This window comes from Limulus polyphemus, unplaced genomic scaffold (assembly GCF_000517525.1).
Source record: "Limulus polyphemus unplaced genomic scaffold, Limulus_polyphemus-2.1.2 Scaffold379, whole genome shotgun sequence".
NCBI lineage: Eukaryota > Metazoa > Arthropoda > Merostomata > Xiphosura > Limulidae > Limulus > Limulus polyphemus.
In genome coordinates, this window is record NW_013665989.1 from 289,968 (window position 1) to 302,425 (window position 12,458).

The 12,458-nt window shown below is 33.7% G+C and overlaps 1 protein-coding gene across 1 annotated transcript in view; it reads left to right on the forward strand.

The window, feature by feature from the left end:
- Nucleotides 1–12,458, forward strand: part of LOC106457831 (zinc finger protein basonuclin-2-like) — an 80,403-nt gene that overhangs the window by 32,913 nt on the left and 35,032 nt on the right. The window contains exon 2 of the mRNA XM_022383881.1: nt 5,050–5,152. Coding sequence (XP_022239589.1) covers nt 5,050–5,152 — 103 coding nt within the window. The remainder of the gene's footprint in view (nt 1–5,049; nt 5,153–12,458) is intronic.

Genomic DNA, 12,458 nt, shown 5'->3' on the forward strand with positions numbered 1-12,458 from the left:
TGCCTTCCATCTAGTCTTACACTGCTAAATTAGGGACGGCTAGCGCAGATAGCCCTCGCGTAGCTTTGCCCGAAATTCAAAACACACAAACTTAAATTGACATAACTTTTTTAGTGGTTGTACATAGTAAAATTTTTGTTTATTTTATTCACCAGGTTTTTCCTGGCATCATCAGGTGAGATACAAGAACTCAGGTTAACAGAAATTAGTTTTAAAAAATGTTTGCGTGAAAAATCTATAACAGTACTAATATACAAGCATGTGACTAAGCAATTACAAATTTAATAAAGTAATTTATCAATGAATTATCAAATTTAGGAATATACAAATAAAGCTTTTAGGCCAGAGTCTACGTATTAAAATTCATTCTATATACAAGAGAGAGAAGGGAGCGATTAAAATAGATATAAATGAACACCTTTGTATTTGTAATGTAATAAAATGGGGCTTATTTTATTTTTCGTCTATGAATGTTGTATTCTCTGCTGAGGATTTTTACTTTAGAATAATCAAAGGAATTATTTTTCCTAGATATGTGTTCCAAAACATGAAATGGAGATTTTAAATGTTTCCGCAAACGAGTAGAAAGTTGTTTGTTTTTCTCACCAATATAACATCTTCAGTTACATACTTGGACAGATGGCATTCTTGGAGAAGAGATCTGAGACCACATCCTCAAAACTCTGAAGGTAAATGGGGTGGGTGGGAAGAATAAAATAAACTGGAAAAGGGGAGGAGAAGAAGAAGTTGTGAGATAGGCTGTGGGTGAGAACCTGAAGAACCCATCAGTTGGCGAAAGATGGAAACTAAAGACTGGTGAAGAGAGACAGACAGTCTCCCACAAGGCCAGATCCAATAGAGTAGTCACCAACAAGATAAGCAACACATCTAATGTTAGAAAGTGGGAGGACAGGAAGGGGAGACACGGATTCAGCAAGCCTAGGAATAGAAACAGAAGGGCAAGGTTGAGAAAGGCAAGAAACTAAAGTAGACAATGAGGACTGATGCCAGATTGCCTAGGCCTAGGACTCCGGTGAGTCAGGAACACCCCTGAAGACCTCAAAGTGAAGAAACGAAGCCTGACAAAGATCATGGAGATAAGCATGAGGAAGACATATATTAGCATCCAGTCCCAACAGCATAGGCACCATATAAGAAGAGACAGAGCAGAAGCAGAAGTATGGACCAATGGTGTGAAAAGTTCAGTTGCATACACATTTCCTGAAATATCATTATCCATATACTTTTTTGGATAGCAGTTGCCCTAGCTTTTCTAGGCAGAAATTTAAATTGTATTTTAATGTCAATTTTATACTCTTTAGCTGTTTGTAACCAAATGTTTTTGATAGCAAGAGATAAGTTTGGGATGAATGGTAAAACACGAGGATATATTGGAAGAATGATTTGTCATGTCAATTTGTGGATTATTTTCAAAGGAATCAAAACTGAAATCTAAGGTTGTCATTTTCTTTTTTTGAAACAATCGATGTTGGAATTTATCATTTTATTTGTACGAATAGCACCTTTTAATGTATCTAGCTTTTAGCATTGGTCATGAAAGGAACTTCAAAGAACATAAAGTCACATGTGAGTGTTCTTACGAAATACGGAGGATTGTCTTTGTCTTTTTGATAAGTACATTTAGAAATAATAATATGTCGTCAACTTCTTTTTTCTATCGAGAATTTTATGTTTGGGTGTGATTGGTTCACTTCATTGATAAGTTACTTCACACATTTGTAGATTAGTAATGTTGTATATTCTCATGTAATTCCTTTTTAAAATTAATTTATGTTAGCCCCAATTTTTGTTGTTCGCCTGATGTTGCCAGGTAAGCCTGATGAAGCATTATGAATAAAATATACATCCTTCATCATCCACGTATTTTACGTATGGTTTCAGTTTTACCCACAGCTCGGCATTTTTGATAAAAGAAAACAGCTTTAAGTTTCAGTATAGAAGTAGTTCTTTGATAGCAATATTTCGATTACGTCTACGTCAGGATACAATAAAATAAAAACTGAGTATAATTTATATAAAGTTACTCGTTTCTAATAATCGGTTATTTTAGCGCAGAGCTACACAATGGACTAATTGCGCTCTGTCTACACTGGAGAATAAAACCCCAGATTCTATTGTTGTAAGTTAGTAAACTTATCGCTGACCTACTGGGGGTACAATTTTTCTGTAAGCAGTATTTGGAATAATTGCACTAGGAAGCTCGTGGCATCAAATGAGACAACAATCAAACAGCGTTACATTAAAACTTTTTCCTTCCGTATCTTAGCTGTACGTCTGTGGGCTTATAATGCTAGAAATTAGGTTTCGATAACCATTTGTGTAGCTTTGTGCTTAACAACAAATAACATTTTTTTCTTTTTTTACAAGTTACAGCTTTTATACTAAGGAAGATTATTACTTTAAACAGTACAACGTTTCGATCGCTGGTGTTATCGGTAACGACGATTTTTGTTAAATCCTGTACTTGCGAATTATCGCACTATCGATCGAAACGTCGTACCCGTTTAAAGTAATATTCTTCCTTAGTGTAAAAGCTGTAACTTTGAAAACTACTTATATTCAGTAAGGAAATTCAGCTGAAACTCAACAATAATTTAGCTCAAAATTTTCAATTTTCACTGGTTATGTAACAATCAGACTTTAGACATGTTGTTTAAAATTTTAATCTAACATTGTTTTATTGTTATTTCGTGATGTCTTAAAGCTACTCAGAGCGATTCCTTTGGATTCTACTTAGAGAATTCTTATTTTATTTGTACTCAATTTTTGTATTCCATTGTCCTCTGACAGAGACGTAGTCGAAATATGTATACTTAGTATACTTTCTTCTTAAGTTGAAAAAATGTATTTTTAATATTAAACATGTCATACAGTGTACTTCAATCAGCGCTTCACATAATAAACAACCAAGCACTTATATTTTTTCTCTTCATATAGCATGGCCAGGTGGTTAGGGCGCTCGACTCGTAATCTGAGGGTCGCGGGTTCGAATCCTCGTCCCACCAAACATGCTCGCTCTTTCAGCCGTGGGGCGTTATAATGTGACGGTCAATCCCACTATTCGTTGGTAAAAGAGTACCCCAAGAGTTGGCGGTGGGTGGTGGTGATGACTAGCTGCCTTCCCTCTAGTCTTACACTGCTAAATTAGGGACGGCTAGCGCAGATAGCTCTCGTGTAGCTTTGCGCGAAATTCAAAACAAACAAACAAACATACAGCGGAACCTGTAAAATTGCTTCGCTCGTGAAAATGAAAAGTGACGAGGTTTTTCTGTGATAGAGGGAGGTGGTATCATGAAAAAAGATTATTTGACTATTTTGAAACTGTTTGCTAATGTTTTGTTAAGTAGTTTATACGAACATTCTATTGGCGATTTTCTCTCATGTGATTGGACGACATCTTGTCTTAAGCGTTGTGCTTCCTTTCAAATACATTTTGTGGCTAGACTACACGAAGTCACAGCAAAGTTATTAAATCAATGATAAATTCAGAAAATATGACATAAAGCGTGTGTATTTAGACACTTTTATTTTTTATGATCCGTGACAGGTACCCTTCATAATTCTGTTGGAAAATTTTCAGTGGCTACAGGTGATCATGGCATAGTGCACGTGAATATTTGAACAATTATAGTCACTGTAAGTAAAAATCTATAATCAGCCTTCAGGATACTTCTATCTAAAGCGCTATTTGTTTTGGGTATAAACAAGTGTTATTAGTTTCACTTTTATTAGTGGATCATGACCCGGGACAGTGTTGATGGTAAGCCTCTCCTCTTATAAGTATGTATACTGTGGTAGCTTGTACTCCTATGTCAAGCATGTCCTTTGTCTTCTATACTAAAGTTATATAACTCATTCTGTCAACACAGTTTCTACTTTAATGTTACCTGGTTTTACCTGGAGTATTTTAGGTGGTGAACACCATGAGCTATAATATGTTCCACTTCCTTACAGGTGTCAGCACTGTCTTGGAATGTCAACATTCATCTGTGTGCACTATACAGCAACCTTTTTTAGGTTTAAGCCATTAATATCATTCTTAGTATTTGGTGGTGAGTTGTTCTATTGTGTGATTGGTTAAAAACTGTACAACGATTTCTTGGTGGTCATAAAATAATTTCCATTACTGAAAGAATGATAATCATAGTTTTTTATTATCGAAATTATCATTGATATCCAGTATGCGTTTAGTACGTTTAATAATAGTTTAATGTCCATGGGATTAGTTGCAGAAGTGAAGATCCATTACTCTTCTGGAACATGCCTGAAGATCCATCACTCTTCTGTAACATGCCTGTAGATCACAAAAGCCATCAAATGTGTCATTCGATCATTTCAAGTAGTGATTATAACAATTTTTAAATATTTGTCAACGCTTCTAATGGAAAAGGTTTAGTTTTTCTCCATATCTTTCTTTGGTACAGACAAGTAGTGACTCTACTTAAAATTTGATGCATGTGGTGATTTAGCATTAGTTACAGCTAATTCTATGGGCACAAACTGTTGAATTTTGGATTACATTAATTATGTTTGGACTTGAAAAGGCATGAAAAACTAACAGGTGTAATGTTACAACTAAACTTTTGTGAATTTGCCAGAAACTTATTCTAAACATTTTTCTTAATACAAAATGGTTTACTTAGATTAGGCATTATTAATGTAAAATTATTCCTAATCCAATTAAAACTTTATATAAAATTATAAAAGTTCGGACGAGGAGGCTTACTTTCAAAGAGCTAATGGCCATTTCAAAAAGCCATTTATCATAAATTAAAAATAATAATTATTTAATCTGAACGTCTGAACATTAACAGAGAATTCTGGCATACATGATTATTTGCGTATATGTCTGTGTGTAAATTTATTGCTTTGGGTAGGACTAATTTCTAAACTAACGTTACGTATTGAATATTTTCGCTGTTGTTTTGGTTGAAACTAGTTCTTGAACTAAGCTACATATTGTTTTGGAACTGGTTAATAAACTAACGCTACCTATTGTAAATTTAAAATAACTTTTTTCTAATTCAGGCAATTCGATGCACGACGCTCAACTGTTCATGTGATGCTTTCAATCCAGGCACAGTTTACCAGCGGATTTGTAGCACCTGTTCTCATGGCTGGGTGTCTCACGGTAAGTGGGGGCTACGCAAAAAACAACAACAACAAATATGTGAGGAAATGGCTCAAAAAAGCTACAAATAGATACGTTAAATGAAAATAAAGATTATACGTAAAGCCACAAACAAAACATATTGCTGTAAAAGTTTAAAGTTTAATCAAAGCATAAGTATGAGAGTTTTTTATAATTTTACAGAAAAAGAGCCTTTTTCTTTCGGATAGTTTCACAAATTCTTCATGGTTTCAAAAATAAATATAAATGTTAGTTTCTTTAGGCTTTTATTCTTAAACTAGACTTCCACTTATGCAAATTTTGAATCTATAGCAATTGTATTATGCTATCCTGAGTAATATAATAGTTACAATATATATATATATATATACACACACACACATACATATACACGTATTTCGAGTTGTATATATTTATATATATATATATATATATATACAGTGTGAGGCAAAAGTCAATATACAGTTGTACATAGTTAACTAACTTACTATTGTAGAAAGGTTTCGATATTGTCTTATTTGTTGTTATTTTTAACTGTTATATATAGTTTTTTAGAGACTTAGATACTCATTATTATTTTATATTATTACGTTTCACTTTTGTTTGTAGTAATAAAAGTGTGCAGCTGTATAGTGACTTTTGTCTCATCCTGTATACATTTATTTATTTATAATTGTGATGATTTTCCCGTTATTACTTGACTCTCATATAACTAGTGAATACATCACACAGAAAATAAATTTATTAACTGTTTGGTTTATGTGTTTTGCGTATGTACTATAAGTTATCATGAACTTATGAAACTTAGCCTTAAGAAGATTATCTGAACAGCAGAGCCTGGTTTATGTGCTAGATATACTAACTGTGGCAGTTGTAATACAAGTAGTCATCGACAGGTAATAGGGAGTATGTGTAGCAAGGCCTTCCATTTCCAAGAATTCCTCCCGCGTGAGAAATTGACTGTTCTTGGAATTACAATACTGTCAGCAGTGTTTAATCTTATACAATGTTTTACTCATTCTATGGTACTGTTAAGACAGCGGAAGTAACACGTCATGTAACACGTCATGAGATTCTAGACGGATCATGTCTGTTTGTGGCAACTCTAGTCTTTTCTACGCCCCCTCTATTTTTGTATATATATATATAAGCCGGCAAATGAAGTGACAGCATAAGGATAATTGCAGACAGGCAGAGATAGAGACGGCTAATTGAGTCAAGCGCGGTGGTGACCGTAAGTAAAGTACGTGAATTGTTCTGAATTATAGCGTGTGTTAAACTGTTAAAATGACTGTGGAAATTAAGTGTATTGTAAAGTTGTATTGAGGAAGAATAAACTAGTTTTATTTAAGAAAGGACTTGTATCTCTGAAGTTTCCTCGGGCAGAAATTATACGGGAAATTAACAAACGACCAGAGATGTAACAGTACATTACTTGTACTATAAAAACGAGAAAACTAATGTCGTGAATACGTCAGTTAAGATAAAGCACTAATATTCTTGTGATTCATTATTACTTATTACTTAACAATTATCCATCTTTAATAAATCAAAATCAAGGCACCGTTTTGTCGCTTCGGAGCTTCTAGATTTTAAATTCTGCTATGTAGTGAGCGCATTATAATAATTATATTGTATGTTGGTAACCCTTTGTGCTATTTTTTTCATGATGTTTGTAAGTAGGTGTGTTAGTTATACATTTTTAAGTTAAATTTCTAAATATTCGACGTATTTGACGTACAAGTTGATGGTTAAAACAAATTCAACATAGATGAAGTCTTGCGCATCTACAGTTAAGGTCAGTATACAAATAAATGTTACTGTTAAATAACAAAGATAGTAAGGAAGCCCGATGTCTTTCGTTCGTTTCGTGACCGGTGTTTTGGCCTACGTACCTCAGTGTATGTAATCCGTCCACGCGCTACAAGAACAAGAGCGGCTGCTAACTTTGTTTGTTATTATCTGTGTGGGAGTCTCAAGTAATCGTATAAAATAACCAACAATCTCTTAATGTCGATCATAGCTTTGTGGCTCTTTTTTTTCTCTTGTTATCGTAATTCTTTTATACTTGGAAATGCCTTCTTTTGTCAAAAATAACTCAATCTCAAGCTACAACAAAGTGGTTAAAATAATTGTGTAGAGAAAAAATACATTAAAGCTGACCACAGCTGTTTCAACTATTTTAATGTTCTCAGATGTTACCAGCTTTGTTTGTACTAGCTGCCCAACATTCTCACCACCGTCTGTCTTGAGCTACTTGCAATTTCTGGTGTTTCATAGTAAAACGTTATGAGTTCGGAATAACTTATAGTATGTTAGTAAATGATGAATTATAATTACATAAACCTTTATTTAAAAACTTTCTTGGCGTGTCGACTACGTATCGGAACGTCCAAGGCTGGGGCCGCGATATTCCACTAAACACGTTCTACACTTTCAACTATGGAAATGCTTAAGCTATAACAGTAAATTCTGCCGTTATTCGGTCCAGAGTAGCTATTTAGTTGGCGGACGGATACCTCTCTCTCTTTTCGACAGTTCCATATTAGGAATGACTATATCTGAAAATTGTGTCTTCTCTCTTGACCGTTTTGCTCATTTTACATTAGGTACCATTCAGATCGAAACTATCAAATTCTTGAAAAATCCTTTAGACACTAAATAGTTTTGCTAGTTTTATTTTATTAAACGAGAAAAACACCATTTTTCTTTAAATGTTTTATATGCACATGGACTTGTAAAACATGTTAACAAGCTAACGAGGTTAGCATATATTAAAAGAAAAAAAAACTCCAGTGATTTACTTACTCTCCACAGCTGTTCCTGTCAAACTCATCATTCCTTCAAATATGGAAATTTTCAACTGATTCTTATTATAATAAAACATTTTTTTTATCGAAATTCATCAATCAACTACCTTACCTTAAATCTTTTATGGAAGCCTCATTATTCTCCGTGATAAAATTCTACATTAAACCTTTAAGCTTCTAACATTCCTCATCGCGCTAAAATATGAAAAAAACACAATTTAATGTAAGAAAAATGGGGATAATTCTTTTTCTGTAAGGGATAAGCCTAAATTTCTTGAAAAACATAAAAAGTATCTTAGCAGTTGAGCAAATCCAAACCTTGTCCTAACACTAATGTGAGAGTAATGTGTATAGTACCTTCCATAACAGCGTTTACTTGGCTTTAGGCATTTGTCCTAACACTAATGTGAGAGTAATGTGTATAGTACCTTCCATAACAGCGTTTACTTGGCTTTAGGCATTGGTCCTAACACTAATGTGAGAGTAATGTGTATAGTACCTTCCATAACAGCGTTTACTTGGCTTTAGGCATTGGCCTTTTTTTGTTTCAGTCAATTTCCATTAGGGGAAAATTATTTTTTGGTTAATCGCTTAAAATTACACATCAGTTATTAAATTTTTGGTATTTCTTAATGTATATTTATTATTCAAAGTCAGAAGTTTCAAACTTATATGGTAATATTTTTGCTTAAATATAAATGTAACTTTCATTTTAACATTTGTTTAGTATAGCAACTAAAGTTAAAGCAACTTTCAACTTAACGTTCGCTTAGTACTGCGCCTGTCAAGATGTAATGAAAACTGTTCAATAGTTTTTTCTAAGTTTCACCACAGATTTTAGTTACTTAACCCAAAGGATTTATCATCACGTGCTAAAGGCAATGTAGTTACACAACACATTTGTGAATAAAACTTTTAATCAAAGAATTTACCCATTTCAATTAACTATTTCACTGGCACTTTTATAGATAGTCTCCTAGTGCTAGGTATAATTTTAGACACAGTAAAAAATATTTTAAGAGTTCATCACTTATCTCAAACTTGAAACTCGCAAACTCACTTGTGTTTAATGTCACACTTTTCAAGGCTAAAACAAAGGCTATTTATTATATAGTGTGTCCCATATATGTGTCTGGCTGTGAAACAGCGGGAGGAATAAAACGTATCGATGTTAGTATAGTTTTTTGTTTGTTTTTTAAATTTCGTGCAAAGCTACACCAGGACCGTGTAATTCAGTAAAAACACTGCGACGAAGATATAACTGTTTTGGAACTATCATATATAAACACAGTTTGATATGTTTCCTTGAAAATAATAGAAGCTAGTGAAATTTTTTTATTAAAAGACAAACGACAGGCCTGGAAAAAATTTCCTTATGCGAGAAAAAACAACGTTTTCTTTTACAAGATTCCAACTCTTGGGAACCTTGTAGGAGCAAGAAAGACGAAGTTTAGACTAAATCTTATATATATATGGATGTTTTTATTGGTTATTTTTATTTTTTATGGATTCAACTCATTTATCGCTGTAATGTATACTGATTCATTTCTATCACACTTGTCACTTTTTGAAATTTAACCATTGAATTGTAGGTTGAAATATTCACGTGCTTGTATATAAATGAAGAAACAGGTGTAGAATATTTTTTATTCATTATATAAATTCAAAGAATCTTTGAAGTCTACATTGGTGCATTTTGATTATGTTATTAAGCGCGCGTGATAAAGTTGCCCGTGACACAAAATCAGCATGTTCGCTATACGATGAGAGGGCAGACTAGCTTGCACCTGACCCCCTCTCCTCACCGGATTATCCCGAAGCGTGACTCTTGTGTTGCCACGACTACGCACTACACTTGTTCTGCGCTGTTGATGTGTAGATGAAAGCATAAAGACACGTCACCAAACTGAAAGAGGCGAAGCTTAACACACATAATAGCATCCAAACACTGTTGGACCGTCTCACGCTCCCGAAGTGCATATGAATGAGTTCAGGTGACTTTTTCTCCCACCCTTTCCTAGAGAAAACAATTTTCAGCCTTCCTGCAACTCCCCCCCCCCCCACACACACATTAATAATAACCATTGGCCATGCCTTAAGAAATACCTGTCATACGATTTATTAATTGAACAAATGCTCTGTTTTAATAGGTGTGAGTGTTATTGTTTGTCGAAATTATTCTTATTTGTCTTGACTGACCACACCTCCTCCATACCCCCTCTACACACATACACTTTTACTCTCTTATTTAAATAATTAGAGCTAGATGGTTAGTTAATTCCAAAGAAACGTGTTTACTTGAATACTTCCTATAATAACTGGTAATCCTTATGTTATTCTGAAACTCACTTTACTGAATATTTTTCTGCTCTAGCACTGCCAGATAAAACCAGTGAGTGTTATTCAGCAGCGAAACATTTTCCTCAAGAAAGTAAATGTGTACGAATTATGTCCCCCCCCCCGTCTCTTCAATTTACAAATGGTTAGTAGGTATCCTTGATAATAAAGGAACATAAGTAAACCCCAGTGACACGAAGCAGTTTCTATGAGTTAGAATACTGATTTCAACTCCTATCTTTATTATACACAGTGTAGTAGATGATAGTAACGTATTGAAAAATACAAAACGGTTCAAATAACTCTCCTGAGGTGTAGATGCTGAGGTTTTCTGATCGTGATACAGGATTGCTTATTATCTATCTAGATATCAAACTCCCCAAATGGTTTTGGTATATTTTACTTTCTTGGCTTTCAGCCTACAAAGTAGGTTTGTTTATCATTTAGATACAAAACTCCCTAGATGGTTTTGGCATATTTTACTTTCTAGGTTTTTAACCCATAAAATAGGTTTGGTTATCGTGTATTTACAAAACGCCCGACATGATTTCAACGTCTCTTAGTTTCTAGGTTCTTCAGCATATAAAACAGTTTTGGTTCTCTTCTAGATACCAAACTCCGAAGACCATTCGGACACCTTTTAGTTTCTAGATTTATAGAAATAGGTTTATTTACTTCTAGATACTAAACTCTCAAGTTGGTTTCGACATCTTTTACTTTCTAGATTTTTCAGCCCACAAAATAAGTCTGGCTGTTTCCTAGTCCCTAAGATTTTCAATCCGTAATGAAGTTTGTTTGAAAAGTTGACATATTTAAATCACAAGGCACGTTGCTTTACAATGAAACAGTTTTTCTTACAGATCAGTTTATTTAGTAGGTTCCAAATTATTATTAATTTCACCGAAATTATTAATACTTTGTTCCTTCTTTAACTTTCAAGGAACTCCATAATTTACGGGTTCTAAGTTGTTGAAGCTACGTGTGTGTCATACGTTCCTGCACATTCAACCTGCTATAAATTTGAAATACTAAACCACATGGTAGGCTCATGTTTAACTCTTAGGAAGACTGTCTTGTAAGTTTGAAGGCGTCCTACCACATTATAGGCTCTCTTGTTAATTTCATTGTTTTCAATCCACTATTGTTCGATCCTAAGTACTCAACCACATAATCTTACTTGTAAGTTGCAATCTGTCCAACCAGATTAACAGGTTACTCTAATTATTGGATTCTAAGTGCTCAAACACATATATTTTCTTGTTGGTTTCATCGCGTTTACTCCATGTAACATGCAGCATTAATTTTTGGATTCTAAGAGCTCAGCCACATAATCCAACTTGTAGGTTGCAATGTGCTCAATTCATATACATGCTGCCTTCTTGGATTCTTAGTACTCAGTTACGTAGGCTCATCTGTAGATTCCAGTGAGTTTAACTTGCTCAACACGGTCTTTCTATTCGTTTAAGTCAATTACATGTGTAGTAGACTGAATATTTTGGTTTCAATATGCTCATCCATAGGTTAACCTAGTTTCAACGACTTCGACTAATGTGACAAGCTGTTTTCTGTATGTTTTAGTTGTTCAAGTAACATTAGAAGCTGTTTTGGTGTAGTTTCAACGTGTTTTCAACTAACATGAGAAGCTTGCTTGTGCATGTTTCAACATGTTCAACAAACTGCTTTCTGTATGTTTCTGTATTTAAATTATATGAATATTTGTTTGTGCATATGTTTCAAAGTATTTTCATCTAACATGAGAAGCTATTTTTATATATTGTTTCAGCATGTTCATCGAACATGAGAAGCTATTTTTGTATATTGTTTCAACATGTTCATCTAATATGACAAGCTATTTTTATATATTGTTTCAGCATGTTCATCGAACATGAGAAGCTATTTTTGTATATTGTTTCAACATGTTCATCTAATATGACAAGCTATTTTTATATATTGTTTCAGCATGTTCATCGAACATGAGAAGCTATTTTTGTATATTGTTTCAACATGTTCATCTAATATGACAAGCTATTTTTATATATTGTTTCAGCATGTTCATCGAACATGAGAAGCTATTTTTGTATATTGTTTCAACATGTTCATCTAATATGACAAGCTATTTTTATATATTGTTTCAGCATGTTCATCGAACATGAGAAGCT